The sequence below is a fragment of the Garra rufa genome, chromosome 4 (genome assembly GCF_049309525.1).
Source record: "Garra rufa chromosome 4, GarRuf1.0, whole genome shotgun sequence".
In the NCBI taxonomy this organism is placed as follows: domain Eukaryota; kingdom Metazoa; phylum Chordata; class Actinopteri; order Cypriniformes; family Cyprinidae; genus Garra; species Garra rufa.
Genome location: NC_133364.1, coordinates 5,770,620 through 5,788,337, shown reverse-complemented (window position 1 = coordinate 5,788,337; position 17,718 = coordinate 5,770,620). Strand labels below are relative to the sequence as shown.

At 32.9% G+C, this 17,718-nt stretch overlaps 1 protein-coding gene across 1 annotated transcript in view; it reads left to right on the top strand.

Moving 5' to 3' along the window:
• The first annotated feature begins 2,487 nt into the window (after positions 1–2,487).
• LOC141333451 (nicotinamide phosphoribosyltransferase-like) overlaps positions 2,488–17,718 on the top strand; it is a 16,537-nt gene continuing 1,306 nt past the window's right edge. Inside the window, exons 1-4 of the mRNA XM_073838466.1 lie at positions 2,488–2,617; positions 10,762–10,918; positions 14,045–14,148; positions 14,238–14,366. Coding sequence (XP_073694567.1) covers positions 2,558–2,617; positions 10,762–10,918; positions 14,045–14,148; positions 14,238–14,366 — 450 coding nt within the window. The 5' untranslated portion in view covers positions 2,488–2,557. The remainder of the gene's footprint in view (positions 2,618–10,761; positions 10,919–14,044; positions 14,149–14,237; positions 14,367–17,718) is intronic.

The following is a 17,718-nucleotide window of genomic DNA, read 5'->3' as shown; positions in this document are numbered from 1 at the left end:
TCGAATCCCACCGAATTTACCTGGCCCACTTTATCTAACACGTTTAGCCAAAGTGGGCCAGCAATATTAAAAAAATTCTATGCATTTTATTCTCTGTTAGTATAGAATAAAACTAAAACGGTCACAAAAATGTTTGTTGACATTTAGGATGCAATCTTAGAAGTTAAAAAAGTTAATAAAAACCTTATATCAAAGGGTTTTCTACCTTTCACCATGACGCAGTCCATTTTTCAGGTGTGGCTGAACCTATCTATCTATCTATCGTAAAATCTGCCATATAGGTGTAATAGTATTTACTTATTTAATTTGTAATAAATGTATAAAAATGGACATCAAATGGGCTGTAAATGTTGGCTCAGCAACTATTTAGCCATATAAGCATGACATTGTAAGATTTTGCAATCATTACATAACACTTCATAACCCATGCATTTCCTTGCTATTACACCGCAAGACAGATTCCCCTAAACATATTACTTCATGCTTGTAACCAACAAAAAAACACCTGACTGTTTATTTATTACTTTATCACTTAGGTCAATGGGTAGTTATCCTAAATTAGTATTAACTTACAATTTAATGGCCCATTTGGCTCTTCCTCTGTCTGTTATATGTAACTGCAGCCAGTGAACTTTAGAACAGACGTCACTTACAAAGCTGTTCGCACAGCCAATCAGAGAGCGGCTACAACATCCCTGTGATTGGCTGTGTTTGGGCCCACTGCCTTGTCTTGACGTCATTGGCAGCTCAGCCAGTGATTGGTCAGACCTTCCCATTAAAGACATATGTGACGCTGGACCACAAAACCAGTCATAAGGGTCCATTTTTGGAAAGTGAGATTTATACAACATCTAAAAGCTTATAAGGTCAGTCAATATATAAAATCAAGATAATGAGAAAATCACCTTTAAAGTTGTCCAAATTAGGTTCTTAGCAATGCATATTACTAATCAAAAATTAAGTTTTGATATATGTACATTAGGAAATGTACAAAATATCTTCATGGAACATGATCTTTATCTAATATAAAGATTTTTGGCATAAAAGAAAAAAATATTTCTTAATTTTGACCAATACAGTGCATTTTTGGCTATTACTGCCAATATATACGTGCTACTTAAGACTGGTTTTGTGGTCCAGGGTCATATATATATTTGATAAACCTTGATATGAACTAAATTTCATGTTAATCATGTAAGGAAGCGCACACTACACGCACACATTGAGCTTTGTGGATGCATTTATAGCTTTATAGATATATAGTTGTAAACCTTATTGCTTTATAGATAAGCCAAACCTATCTCACTGAAACTACAGTCACTAAAACACAACTTAAAATTAAATGACATAGGATCAGCAAGCTACTCCAGAGCTATTTTTATTTATAAAGGTAATATTTGCAGTATATTAAATCAATTCGTTTTTCCATTTACATTTTTTTTTGTAAAACTATGAATGTAATTTTCTACTACATCCCTAAAAGAAATTCTGAAATAGAAAGAAGAAGAATAATTTCAAAACATATGTAAAATAAATGTCTTTTCAGAATATCCTTATTATTTATTGCAGGATAAATACAATTAAGAATTTTATATGCCACCCTTGTGGATGAAATGCAAAATAAAGGGGTTTAAAAATAAATAAATGAAATAAATGTCCATTGATAATTATTTAATAGGACAGTAATATTTTTAATACTTTTTAAAAAGTCTCTTCTGCTCACCAAGCCTGCATTTATTTGATCTAAAGTACAGCAAAAGCAGTACTATTGCGAAATATTTTTATTATTTATAACATCTGCTTTCTATTTGAATATATTTTAAAATGTAATTTATTTCTGTGGTCAAAGCTGAATTTTCAGCATCATTTCTCCAGTCTTCAGTGTCACATGATCCATCAGAAATAATTATAATATGCTGATTTGCAGTTCCAGAAATATTCATTATTAGTGTTACTGTTGGAAGAAATTATAGAAATTAATACTTTAATTTATAAGGGCTGCTTTAAATTAATCAAAAGTGACAATAAAGACATTCATAATGTTACAAATAAAGATCTTTCTATTCATCAAAGAAGCTGTTTTCAACATAATAATAATAATAATAATAATAATAATAATAATAAAAAGATTTTTGGGCAGCAAATCAGAATATTAAACGGATTTCTGAAGAAAAAATATATAAAATTACATTTTAAAATATGTTCAAATTTGGTTTTTGCTGTACTTTGGATCAAATAAATGATAAATGAAATTCTTCCAAAAAAATAATAAAAGTCTTACCGTCCAAAAATGTTTGACTGTTAGTGTATATTTTTTTTAAAAAATGCTTAAGTAATTTCTAATTTTAAAAAATTACTTTCTGTTTCATCCATTCACATTCCCGTAAGCCAAGTCACCTGATCCTCTGATTGGCCAGTCCACCCCATTCGGTCCCGCCCACTTCGATTCCGTCATCCACCCTCCTCAGCGACGGGGGTTGGTTGAGAATCAACGCGGTTGAGAGGGAACAACAGAGCTGACAGGCAGCAGCGCGACTCCAGTCTCGTCAAGGGGAAGATGGAGCAGCACATAGGCACCGCGGACTTCAACTTCTTACTAGCTACTGACTCCTACAAGGTGAGTACAGACCTACAACCTGGCCCGGGCCCGGTGTGCTGCCTTATACCGGCGAACCTGTGAGGCTGAGGGAAATGAGGGAATATGAAGGTGGTTTCATCCTTCAGGCCGTTACCGCTTGAGTCGGTGTCAGTCAGGTCGCTAGGCCGAGTGTGTGAGATGAAACGACAGGTACATCCTCATCTTTATTCCTACGAGGAGAATATTTGCCTTTATGTCGGTTATAACGGATTATGGACATGTGAGAGTGTGAATTACATCTAAAGGGCGAGAGGCGCGGATCCTGGGGGGGGATTTCTCTTCAAAAGCAAAACTGAAAGCACTTGCATTTCTCAGGAAATGAATGTACTGCACAATTGGATCGGATAAAGTTAATCAAGACTCATTGTTTGGCTTTTTTAAGCTATTTTATATATTAGTGAGATGATCTGACTGATAGCTGTGCAAGTAACCTACTGCTGGACCTAACCTATTAGTAATAGTGAAGATTTCTGATATTTCTGACATGTTCTAACGCAAATTTATTCGAAAATACATTTCATTATTGTATTTACAATGCTCAAAATTCAACACATTTCATGTCACTGCGTGAGAACTAACCTACTACTACTAGACCTAACCGATTATTAATAGTCAGATATTTCTGATATGTTCTAATGTGAATTAATTCTAAGATATGCTACGAAATTGCATTAAAAATGCTCAAGTTTTTAAGTTCAACACATTTTATGTCATCGTATGAGATATGAATTTGATAGCTGTGCAACTAACCTACTACTAGATCTAACCGATTAGTAATAGTGCATGAGGTTGTCCCAATTTCAGATATTTCTTATATGTTCTAATGTGAATTTGTTCTAAAATGTTACAAAATTGCATTTAAAATACTCAAGTAAATGCAAAAATTGCATTTTAAATGCTTAAGTTTCGAAATTTAACACATTTAATGTCATTGTATGAGATATGAATTTGTTAGCTGTGCAACTAACCTACTACTAGACCTAACCGAAAAGTAATAGTGCATGAGGTTGTCCCAATTTCAGATATTTCTGATATTTTCTAATGTGAATTCATTTTAAGAAAAAAAAAAAAAACGTACAAAAAGTGCATTTAAAAGGCTCAAGTTTTAAAGTTCAACACATTTAATGTCATTGTAAAACAATGTTATATCAAATAGTACGTACATGTAACACATTTAAATTAAATCAGTTTACACATTAACTTTGAAAACCCTAAAATGCTAAAACTGCAATGGAAACTGTTAAAAATTGTTAAATATTAAACTTCATTGAGTGAGACTAAAAAACTAAATTGAAATTTAAAAGCTTATCATTTTATAGTGCAGCTGTCTAAAGAAAATATACAAACGTAAAACAGACATGCGGCAAAACGATTAGTCATGATTAATCAATTCAAAATAAAAGTTTATGCATACTGTATGTGTGAACTGTGTATATTTGTTATGTATATATAAATACACATACATGTATATGTCAAGGAAAAATACATTATATTTATATGTAAAATATTTTTATTTATATATAATATAAATTATATACAAGTGTTTGCATACAAATGCATACAATACATACAAATATGTTTTACAATATATACATATATGTGAGTGTATTTATACATAATAACTAAACACAGTACACAAACATATGTGAGCCTGGACTACAAAACCAGTCATAAGGGTCAATTTTGTTGAAATTGATATTTATGCATTATTTGAAAGCTGATAAATAAGGTATGGTTTATTAGGATCGGACAGTATTTGGCTGAGATACAACTGGTTGAAAATCTGGAATCTGATGGTGCAAAAAAAAAAAAAAATCAAAATACTGAGAAAATCACCTTTAAAGTTGTCCAAATAAAGTTCTTAGCAATGCATATTGCTAATCAAAAATTAAGTTTCATTATATTTACAGTAGGAAATTTACAAAATGTCTTTTGGAACATGACCATTACTTAATATCCTAATGATTTTTGGCATAACAGAAAAATCGATAATTTTGAGCCTAACTTTGTGGTCCAGGGTCACCTAAAGTATGCATTTTGCAACTAAAATGACTAGCGGGTTGTATTTTGCACACAAAATACACAGCACATTAGTGTGAAGCAACCAAAGTGTTTATCTTTCGGTTTAAGAAATGCTTAAAAACAAGTGTCACAACCTTTGTATCTTCATTGATCTTAACAAATCAGTTGTACTCAGGTTTTACTCTGGCATCCTCAAGTTGCTGCTCAGGTCTTCGACTTTTCACCTCGACTCTCTGTCCTTGGATGCCGAGTCGTGTCATTGACTGCTGTTGTGTCTGTATTGTTGTGGATATGGTCTCATCTATGTTTAATCAGTGTTTTCTTTCGTTAGTGCTGCTGCTAGAGGACGGGAGTAGATGCCTTTGTCTTTTATCCTCCCACCACGGATGTAATAGGATTCTCGTGTTTTGCATTGAGGCTGATGACATGTCCATTTAGCCTTTTTAAGGGTCGCCTTATTACTTAAAGATCCTGCAGAGGTCATTGGTGGGTCAGAGGTCACATGTGGAAAATAGCTGCTTGTTCCTTACTTATTCAGTCAACAGTGTCTGTGTTTTGGTGATAGTTTGTTCATTTTCCTACTCTTTTGTTTTTTGAGTCAGTCTGTGAGCTCAGCTTGTGACCTTGTGATGCTGCTCTTGACGTTTAGCGTTTAGTGTTTACTCTCCATTCAAGGTTTGACAGAAACAGGGTGAAACTGTAGAAGCAAGTGGCATTTAGAACGAGAGGCAATGAGAAGGAAGTAAAGATGACACCAGGAATGAGAAAGGGGTTGGGTTAGGATTTTATGGTCGGATGCATATGGAGTAATAGAGAGCATGAGATTGTTCAGCAATCATATATAGTTCTCTAGAAACCTGAAGAATGAGTGTTCAAAGTTCAGGATCAACCATTCACTCCTATTAGGGACGCTCATTTCGGTTAATTTTCCTGACCGACAACCGCTGCTCGTTATCCGAACATTAACCGTTAACTGATACAATTAGAATAATAAATTAGTTTAAAATAAAAATAGAATGCACGAGTATCTGTGATGATACATTAAAAATACAAACAAATGTTTTATTTTAACGTGCAAACAGTAGCATACAGAGCAACAAAAACAACTGTATTGACATATACTTAAATTATCACGCATCAGCAGCGCTTCTGAGAACAGAGAAAATCTGAATGAAAAAAATAATAATAATATAAATAGGCCTACACTAAATATGTATAAATTAAATAACTACCTAATAAAGATGACAAAACTAAAACACACTGAATCCTTTTATGCGCTTTGAAGAACTGTACCGGTCTTATTCTTCTCGTCGGACATAAAAATATATAGCAGGCCAGCCAATACCTCAGTGTGCCTAGTTTTTAACATGTCCACATGCTGTACGGATAGGCAGGACCGCTGCCTGTTAACTCTTAGATCCACGAAAAAAACACCATCACAAAAACCCTTTCAATTTGCGGTTTGGGACTTCCATCCACTGTCATATGCGTGAGGAGAAGCGCGTGTTTTACAGTGTTCAGCAATAGCCAATCACAGACATGTATGTTGATTTGATTATCACTGTGGCCAATCAGAGGAGGCTATGTTACAATCCACTCACCAACCAAAGTGCCGGTTTCAGTTTTGCTGACTTCTACACTTTCGCGAACTCTCTTATTAAAACAAAGAAAGTGTTGGCATTATATAAATAAGAGATTAATTGTGCAGTGTAAAGGTTATTTTATTACTTTTTAATAAGTTTATGAGATTGCGATGAACTACTCTAGGATGAGTGATAGCTTTCCAGTGATTGTAACGGGAGCGCCTGTTGCGCACTTTCTAGACTATAATTCATTCAGAATTTGAATACATTGACTCACGGATTCACTCTCTAATAACCCAATATCGCCACTTGCCATTGAGTTGCATATACTACATCTGTTTACTAAGTAAAGGTGAAGCAAAATATGTCTGTACAGCCACACTGCGCGTGAGTAAACGGATAACTGTTAAATCTAAATATTGAGAAAATCACCTTTAAATTTGTGCAAATGAAGTTCTTAGCAATGCATATTACTAATCAGAAATTAAGTTTTAATATATTTATGGTAGGAAATGTACAAATTGTCTTCATGGAACATGATCTTTACTTAATATCCCAATGATTTTTGGCATAAAAGAAAAATCTATCATTTTAACCCATATAATGTATTTTTGGCTATTGCTACAAATATACCAGTGCCACTTACGACTGGTTTACAGTTTGTAATGTGATTCATCTCAGAGCCTGATGGATCTTGGCTATCCTGGGGAATTGTTGGAAATCCCTATAGAGAAGACAAATCAGTAAAGTCGTTGACTGCATGTGCACGCTCTATTGCATGTGTAATGTTGATTGTCCAATCGATACGCACATTAGCTTTGGCATCGTAAAGGGCATTAGCTGGCTTTGTGTTAACAATTCCATCTGGTGTTGGATCTTTCCCCTTTTATCTTCATGCTTGTGTTGTCCAGGTGATTTCAGGCCTTTATTGACTAGGAACAACAGTTCAGGTCAAAGCATCTACTATCTGGATTGTTCAGTTTTATAACCTGTTTACAGTGTTTCACTTTCATTTCAGTGTGCCACACCTTTAAATAGCTTCTTATACAACCTCTGTGGCCATTTTCCTTGATCTGTGGCACTGCCGTGTCCTCCATGCACACAGCCAGTTGTTGTGCATGCAGCTGTTCACGTGAACAGGCTATTCCTCGGCCGCTGCTCCACAAGGACTTCTGCTCTCTGAGAGAGCTGAAGGGGGAAAAGCAGCCTGAAATTTGCTCTCGGAGCGCAGGGAGCGACCACTGTAGCTGTCAGGCATAACCATGAGGGTGTAACCTTTCCCAGGCCGTCCCGTACGCAAGAGAGCAGCCAAAAAGTGGCAGGGAAAGGTCAGCATGCACAAAATATCATAAGGGGGCTTAGTAGGTTGTCTGTTTGATAGCTAGTGTAACTGTAGTCACGTTGCCTGCATAGGGGGTATTTATATCACAGCTCTTTGAAGAGCAAGAGGGCAAACGTGATTTTTATTTGTACTCTTTTTTTTTTTTTTTTGAAGAAAATGTTGCTTGTGCAACACACCGCCACGATTCTTAAATCTTGTTCATTGTTGCAAACAGACTTTAAAAAAAACAAGTAGCTAAATTAGGAAAAGCTAAAGAAAACAACATGCTTATGCACAGTGTCATTTAATTGCACTACACATTCACAAGTTCACCATTGTGGAAATTAGTTTTGTCACGATACCAGAATTTGAACTCCGATACAATACTTGACTAAAATATATTGATACTACTGCTGAACCGATACTACAACAAAAACATAGAATTACAGGTAAAGTAAATGAATAATAGATCATCCAAAAGGAGGATATGGTTATTTTATATATATATATATATAAAAAAGCATGTCATCCCACTTGAAAAAAATAATACAATAAATCAAGAAATGGTGAGCAACTAGAGATCTTTGCGACTTTGATAAGAGCTAAAAGGATCAAGCCAAATCTTATTTCATGATATAGTCATTTTATTTCACAATAACAATTTATATCATGATATAGTACATTTTTGCTAATTTATCTTTGTTATTAATAATAAGAACATAGATGCAAATAACAAACTAAAGGGCAAATACAATAAAACAAAGACCCAAATGAAGTAAATGGGGCACTATGAAATTTGTTTTATTCCCAAATTCAGTTTGAATTTTTCCAAATTTATTAATATTTTTCTGGATTCAGTTTTTTCCATTTTGCGTATTTTCTAGACTGTATTTTAGTCGTCACATTAATTAATATTAATCAAGAAAGCATGCTTAATTAATTGAAATCATAAAATCAATCAATACATTTCTTAAAAGTTTAACAAAAATGATATTTTAAGGCCCTATAAAATACGTTTCTCAAATTCTGTTTTCTATTTATTTTCTGCATTCCTTGTTAATAGTTTCATTATGGTTTAATAATCAAAAGCATGTCTAATTAATTAATTAATTTATAAAGTTTAATTAGATTTTCTAAAAAAAATTTTTTTTTAATCTTTTTATAATAATAATAATATTAATAATAATTTAATAATAATAATATTTTTTATTAATGGTAGTAGTACTATCATTACATTAAGTAATAATTATACCAAGTTAAACCGTACTTTTATTTTGACTGGTTGCTGCCTATACATTTCTGTTTGTATATAGTAGCATGGGTATATTTGTAGCAATAGCCAAAAATACATTGCATGGGTCAAAATGATCGATTTTTCTTTTATGCACAAAAATCATCAAGATATTAATTAAGGATCATGTTACATGAACAGATTTTGTAAATTTCCTACCATGAATATATCAAAGCTTAATTTTTGATTAGTAATATGCATTGCTAAGAACTTAATTTGAACAAATTTAAAGGAAATTTTCACAATTTATTTTATTTTATTTTATTTTATTATTATTTTTGCACCCTCAGATTTTCAAATAGTTAAATCTCGGCCAAATATTGTCCTATCCTAACAAACCATATCTCAATGGAAAGCTTATAACACTAAATTAACTGGGTTAAGAAATTGTATTTTAACAAAAAAAAAAAAAAAAAAAAACTATCAAATTTCACATTTAATTATGGTGCAATAAAAATGTATGAATTGAGAGATAAAACCTTGAGATAATAACAATATACTAACCAGCCAAAATGCGCTTTAAAACTATAATTTTAAAGGCACCACTGCTAAAAAAAAAAAAAAAAAAAAAAAAAAAATAATAATAATAATAATAAAGTAACAAATTAGTTCGTTATTGAACAACCAACCAAAATTGCAAGTAAATTTTACAAATAAATGGCTAGTAACACATTTGTGACCTGTCTTAAGTAGCATGGGTATATTTGTAGCAATAGCCAAAAATACATTGCATGGGTCAAAATTATCGATTTTTCTTTCATGCACAAAAATCATTAGGATATTAATAAGGATCATGTTCCATGAAGACATTTTGTACATTTCCTACCATGAATATATCAAAACTTAATTTTTGGTTAGTAATATGCATGGCTAAGAACTTAATTTGAACAACTTTAAAGGAAATTTTCACAACATTTAGATTTTTTTGCACCCTCAGATTCCAGATTCAAATAGTTGTATCTCAGCCAAACATTGTCCTATCATAAGAAAACTTTATAAGCATGTTTATTCAGCTTTCAGATGATGTATAAATATTAATTTCACTGGTTTTGTGATCAACATTTGAGGTGCTTGATTTTGCAGAACGAGCTGAATAAATAAGCTTTCTATTGATGTATGGTTTGTTAGGATAGGACGATATTTGGCCGAGATACAACTATTTGGAAATCTGGAATCTGAGGGTGCAAAAAAAAAAAATCAAAATACTGAGAAAATCACCTTTAAAGTTGTCCAAATTAAGTTCTTAACAATGCATATTACTAATAAAAAAATAAATTTTGATATGTTTACAGTAGGAATTTTACAAAAAATCTTCATGGAACATGATCTTTACTTAATTTCCTAACGATTTTTGGCATTAAAAAAATCAATAATTTTGACCCATACAATGTATTTTTGGCTATTGCTACAAATATACCCCAGCGACTTAAGACTGGTTTTGTGGTCCAGGGTCACATATATTAAGAGATTACTTTATTTTAATTAGATCTCTTCAGTTTTGTTTCTTCTAAAATCAAAATTGTAGTTTTTATTATTTTTTTGTAACAATTTCTTTGCACAGTTGTTCATAGAGTTTTCAATTCACCTATATTTGCCTGTTTCCTTTTTTTTTTTTAACCTATGGTATCGATTTGGTATCGATACCAAGGTATTAGATCCTAGTATCGTACCGAAGTCAAAATTGTGGTATCGAGCCATCCCTACTTGCTGGTGGTCTTTAATTGCTGGCAAGCCAGCTAGAATCAAACCCGACAGCTGTCTGAATTACAGGAAACTCTGTGGACACGGACGCACCCAAGCTTGTTGACATCCATCACTATTTTTGCAACGTTAGCACAGCCGTGCCAGAGTATGAATCTCTCAGTTAATGAATCATGAATAATATGTTGTTTTTTCTTTCTTGCAGGTCACGCATTACAAACAGTACCCACCCAATACCAGCAAGGTGTACTCTTACTTTGAGTGCCGCGAGAAGAAGACAGACCCCACCAAGCTCAGAAAAGTCAAATACGACAAAACGGTCTTCTATGGGCTTCAGTACATTCTCAACAGATATTTAAAAGGTACGTTGGACGCGGCTGTCAGCACTGATTTAGATTGCAAATGGAAAACGCAGCCTCGCTGGTAATTTTGGGTTGTGTTCACGCTCAAGAATGCAGACTGCCCTCCAAACTTAGTCATACAGTCGGTTCGTCCTTAAGCAGCCTGAAAAATAATAACATTGTTTGTTCCAAACGGGGAAAAAAATGACTTTCTCGTGATGGAGCCAGTGGTAAACGACCAAACTTGATGGTTGAGTTATAGGCTAGGTTTAAGACACGTGACTAGCACGTCTGGTTTGAGGTTGCTGTTCTCGCATGTTGCTCAAATGTGCCACATTTATAAAGGAATTTCATCTATTTTTACGTTGAAAAGGATTTCATGGTGCGCCGGGGCGAAGGCTTTAGAAATTGTGTGATAGGATGAAACGAGACGATTAAACATCTGCTCTTTCACCCACAAAAGACAGCTGCCCGACGCAGCCATGGCCACAAATTCAGTATGGATTCTGCATTTTGGACTATTATTACTATTATTACTTCTATTTCTGTTTTTTATATTTGTTTATTTTATTTTTCCCCTAAATCTCAAACCCTCAGAATTTGTTTTGCAGATCATTGCAGCCTTTTTGTTAACTTGATTTTGTTACGGGCATTTTAGATTGAAGAAGTGATTTCCAGAATTAAATTACAGACATTTTGATTAATTTTATACCAGTGTAATTTTAGTATTAGGGCTATCAAATGACTAATCGCAATTAATCGCTTCCAAAATAAAAGTTTACTAAATACTATATGAGTTTTTACTGTGAATATTTATTACAGTGTGTATATATAAATACTCACAAATACATGTTAATAAATAGAATGATCATATTTATATATAATCTAAATTATATACAAGTATTAATATATATTTTTCAAAATATATACATGTATGTGTGTGTCTATATAATATATAATCACAATTAATCGTTATTATTGAGATTTTGTGAGTTTTTTATGACTTTTATAGTTCTTATTGATATTTTGAATACATTTTATGTTTTAAATTTTATGTTTTAATTTTTTATTATAGTTTTGGTATTAAAGTAAAGGTTTAAGTATATCTAAATTTTTAGTGGGTTTTATTTATTTTATGCATTTTTTTTAGTTTTTGTTTATTTTATTTTAGTTTTAATTTGAGTTATTTTAGTACATCAAGTTACTGAATCAAAACTGAATTTCTTGTTATTAAAATGGCAAAGTGTTGCTTTGGCAACTAGATAAAAAAGTATTTTGTATTTTATTTTATTTCAGATCATTAAACGTTTTAGGTTCAAGAAAGGATTTCTATTTGGATTTTGAATAATTTTATGTCAGTGTAATTTTTTTACTATTGTAGTATTATTAAGGTGTTTTTATAATTATTATTAATATTTTGAATACATGTTTATTTTTATATTTTATGTTTTAAATTATTATAATTTTGGTGAAAGTTTTAGTAAATTTATTTTTTAGTAGTTTTTATTTATTTTATGCATTTGCAGTTATTTTGGTTTTAATTTTAGTTTAGTACATCAAGTTATTAATCAAAACGAAATTTCTCATTATTAAAAAGCTAAAATGCGTCTTTGACAACTGGCATATTTTTTTTGTGGTATTTTATTTTATTTCAACTAATGTTTATTTTGCTTCAATAATAATAATAATAATAATTTTTAATGGTTTTACTTTTCAGTTTTAGTCAGCTATAATAACCCTAATTGTACATAAAAATGTAAAAAAAGAAGTAAAAAAAAAAAGAAGTAAAAGTTATGCACATGGAAGTTATGCACATGGAAGAAAAGCAAGAAAGAAATATATTTTTAAATATTTTTTATTTTTTCTTGCTTTTTATTCATTTTTAGATTTCTTATTGTTATGATTATTTCACTTTAATTTGTTTTAATTCTTTGTATTATAGTGTTTTGCCTGTTAATAAGTGAAAATAATGAAAAAAAGAGGTATGATGCATAAAGGTTTTTAGAATAAACATAAATTGGACAACTGATTAATAAAAACATGCACACATACGCTTGAGTATAAATACACAACTCTTCTTGTAGCTTCTTGTGACTTTCTTGTAGCTCTTTGCATTTCTTAATATAAAGGCAAATTTTCATTCAGTGACTAGTAAGAAATAAATATACCAATATTAATGAAAAACTGCCACATAAACACAAAACCTTAAACTTTAACCTTCCAAGCACCACGTAGGTAGTGTAAATTTAGTTCCCATTTGAAAGTCAGAATCTGCTAAATGAATACATTAAGATGTAATAAAGCACAAGTAGAGCTACAGTATTATTTTTGAGGATACTGTGCCTTTAAGACGGTTTGTAGCATCTTGATGGGACAAAGCTGCACTGTGAGCATGGAAGAGTCCCTTAATGCAGTAAAGCAAGGACGTAGGTAATGTGTATTTTTATTCCTGTATTGTTCAGCTACTTCCTTAAGGTGTGCATTACTCTCCTCTCAAAGTTGTCCCGTCTTAATAATTTTATTAATGCATTTTGTAGTATTTGTTTAGAATAAATATCAAATAAATACATTGCTCATTAAAATGGCAAAATGTTGCATTTACAAATAGCAATTTTTTTATGTATTTTATTAATATATATATATATATATATATATATATTTTTAACTATTTTATTTTATTTTTAGAATTATTGTTATGATTATTGTACTTTAATACTTTTCTGCTTTAACTGTGAATTATTGTATTGTTGTGTTTAGTCTGTTAATAAGTGGAAATAATAAAAAAACAATAAACAGAACAACTGATATGCAATAATAAAAACATACACAAGTCAGGAAAAACTCATAAAACTCATAAACACAAGTTCAAGTTTTCTCAGTCTTAGACGCAGTTGATACTCTTCTGAATATAAAGGCAGATCTTCATTCAGTGAGATGCATGGCTAGTAAGAATTAGAAAGTAGTATTTTTGAGGATACTGTGCCTTTAAGACAGTTAGTAGCTTCTTGATGGGACAAAGATGCACTGTGAGCATACAAGAGTCCCATAATGCAATAAAGCAAGAAAAATGTGTCTTTTTATTCCTGTTTTGTTTATCCACTTCCTTGAGGTGTGCATTACTCTGGTCTCTTTTTTTTGTGCTTACAGGACAGGTCGCCACACGAGAGAAGATCCAGGAAGCAAAAGAGGTGTACCGGGAACACTTTCAGGATGATGTGTTCAACGAAAAAGGATGGAATTACATTTTGGAGGTACGGAAACTCCCCTCATTTCTGTCTGCACTGACTGTTTTGTCCCATCAGGGATGTTCAGTCACGTCTCTTATGTTACATCACTGCAGAAATACAACGGTCACCTGCCCATCGAGATCAAGGCTGTGCCGGAGGGAAGCGTCATCCCGCGTGGAAATGTGCTGTTCACCGTCGAAAGCACAGATCCGGAGTGCTACTGGCTCACTAACTGGGTAGAGGTGAGGCATGGCCCTAAGCTAAAACCTACAGTATATTTACATCATTTATCACTTATCTAAAACAACTTACTTTACATTCTGTTTTACATGCAATTTAATTGCCAAAGAAGCACGTGCAGTGCTTTGCAAAAGTATTCATACCCCTTCATTTTGTTGCTGCCTTATGTTAAATTGCTTTAAAAAAAAAATTCCACATCAATCTACATCTCATACACCATAATGCATTTTGCAAATTTATTAAAAATAAACTGAAAAGATCCCATTGCATAAGTATTCATACCTACTTATGTATTTCTGGGACACTCGAAATTTAGCTCAGGAGCATTCATATTGCTTCTAGATGTTATTACACCTCGAGTCGAGTTAAACTGTGGCAAATTCATTTGAATGAGTCTGATTTAGAAAAGCACACACCTCTCAGAATAGGTCTATGCATATCAGAGTCCTGAGGTCAGGATAACTGCCTGTAGAGCTCAGTGACAGACTTGCGTTAAGGCAGTGATCTAGGGAAGAGTTCAGAAAAATATTTGCTGCATTGAAGGTTCACAGAAGCATGTAGCCTCCATTATCCGTAATGGAAGACGATTGGAACAACTAGGACTCTAGAAAATGTCTGCCAGCCCCCATCCAATCTGACAGAGATGGAGAGGTGAAAAGGTGAGGCAAAGAATGGCAGATAATTGCCAAATGCAGATGTGCAAAGCTTGTCACATCAGACCCAAAAAGACTTGAGGCTGTAAAGGTGCTTCAACTATGTACTGAGTTAAGGGTATGAATACTTATGCAATGTACTTATTTCAGTGTTTTATTTTTAATACATTTGTTAAAAGTTGCAAATCTGGTTTTTGCTTTGTCATTATTATGGTGTATGGAGTATAAATTGATGTGGGGAAAAACTAGGGCTGGGCGATTAATCGAAAAGTAATCGAAATCGACATTCAGAACCTATAATCAATCAAATTTTTCCAGGTCAATTATTTCAATTACTTTCCCTTTAAAAACACTACTGCGTGTGGAGTCAGGTGACCCCGCTCCGTTACGTTGCGTTATTCCGCCGACATGTCGATGGAGAGCTTAAACAGTATTTATACAGTAAAAAGTATTTACAGGATATACAAGAGTAATTTTATTTAGAAGAGATACTGCTTATTTTCTACTTTTAATATTTATTATCATTTTATAAATAATTAATTTTGTTTCCAAAAGTGCAAGTTATTTATTTTCACTAATTTAAGAAAAATTTGACTTTTCATTTTAAGCAATGTGTGCTTTAATTTCAGTTGTTCAACACTGATGTTCAATAAATAATCATAGATAGTAGATAGTGTGTGCACCCTTCATTCAAAAATCTCTCACTTGCAATATGTGCGCATATTTACTGTACAAAACTTGTCAGTGAACTATGAGGGCAAAAAAATAAATATTATTTAAATATAATTAAATATAATTTTATTAATGAATAAAATAATCGTTCATTAATCGTAATCGGGTTAAAATGTTCAATTAATCGAGATTTAGATTTTAGGCCAAATCGCCCAGCCCTAGGAAAAACTAATTTAAAGCAGTTTAACATAATGCTGCATCAAAACAAAATGTGAAAAATGTGCAAGGCACTGTATACACTTATAAACTCATCATCGTTGGCTAATTTACTGATTTGATTTGCACTGAACCAAATTATGATTCATGCAGATCCAAAGAGGAATAATTCATTTATAATACTCTAAATTCATTAGGCACTGTATATTAGCCGGAGAACACACAGATGTCATGAATCACTAGTGGAGTAAACATTAGGGGGGCCGTTTTGCCAGCACGATCCTCCTTTGGTCTATAATTCAGAGGAAGTATATCTAATTGGGCTTGCAGTTTACATCTCTCCAAACTTTCCGTATGACAGATCGGACTGTTTCTGTCAAACCTACTGTAAAAGCGACATGTCATGCCACATGACTTTCTCATTAGGATTTAGTGTCAATGCTGCTGAGTCATGCTGACAGTCTGACATCCTGCCCCACCTTTACAGTCGTCATGATATACTACACCTGTCTCAGACACAACAATCACTGGTTTTTCTTTCTCCCTCTGCACTTTAAAGTCATTTGTGTAGTCAAATCTGCTTTATTTGACGTTTGAGTGCCTTTACAAATGACTCAGATGGCTTTGAATGTATGGCAAACTTGTCATGCTTAGCTGGTAAATTTAGATTCTGTGTGTTCGTGTGTCCGTATGCCCTTGGCTCTCAGAACACACTGTCACCACATATCTATTCCCCAGTGATTGCAAACACATGTCGACTTCCTTTATGATGACCATGGGAAGGCATGGATGCTTACCAATAACGGAACTGTTTGGAGACGTCTCAGTCTCTACAAGGCGACGTTATACTGATAATTAAAATGCGTAGCTTCTGTTAAATCTTTATCCTTTGTGTTGTGACTCTGGTTTTGACTCCGATACAACATCTGTTTAAAATATACAGCTACTACCACTGAACCGATACTAAGACAAAAATATAGAACAACAGGAAAGGTAATTTAATAATAGCTGATCCAAATGGAAGTTATAGTTATTTTATCTGTTAAAAAAAGCATTTCCTCCCTCAACTATTGAGCCTACAAGTTATGTCTTAAAATCTACATTTTATTTCATGATATAGTAATTTTATTTCTCAGTAATAATTTATATCATGATATAGTCATTTTTGTTATGTCCCACTTTACATTAGGTGGCCTTAATTACTATGTACTTACATTTAAATTAAAGGGATGGTTCGGAGTAGAATTGACTTCATTGCTATGCACTCCGAAGCCCATGTAAATACCCCATCCGAAGTTTTTTTTACCTTAGTCAAACATTTATGGAGATATTAGAGTTTTTCGAATTGCTTGTTACAGGAGTGAATGGTACATGTGATGTATCTCGTAAATTGCACCACTAAACGTGCAAGTAATCTTACCAAACTTGTACAGTAGTGTAAATAGGTTATGTACTCACAAAACGCTGCATCAGAACATTTGTAAGTCCACCATGAGTGTTTTAAAAACACGTTTTAGCCGATCCCTACTAGTCTCAAAAACTACAAATGGCGACACGTCGACGTCACTTCCCTGGTTTGAAAAAAGCACGTAAAAGTCCTCCTACAAGTTGACATGCACACAGATGTAGTAGGAGGACTTTTACGTGCTTTTTTCAAACCAGGAAAAAGACATCGACTTGTAGTTTCTGAGACTAGTAGTTCTCGGGTAAAACGTGTTTTTTAAAACGCTCATGGTGGACTTACAAATGTTCTGTTGCAGCGTTTTGTGAGTACATAACCTATTTACACTACTGTACAAGTTTGGTAAGATTA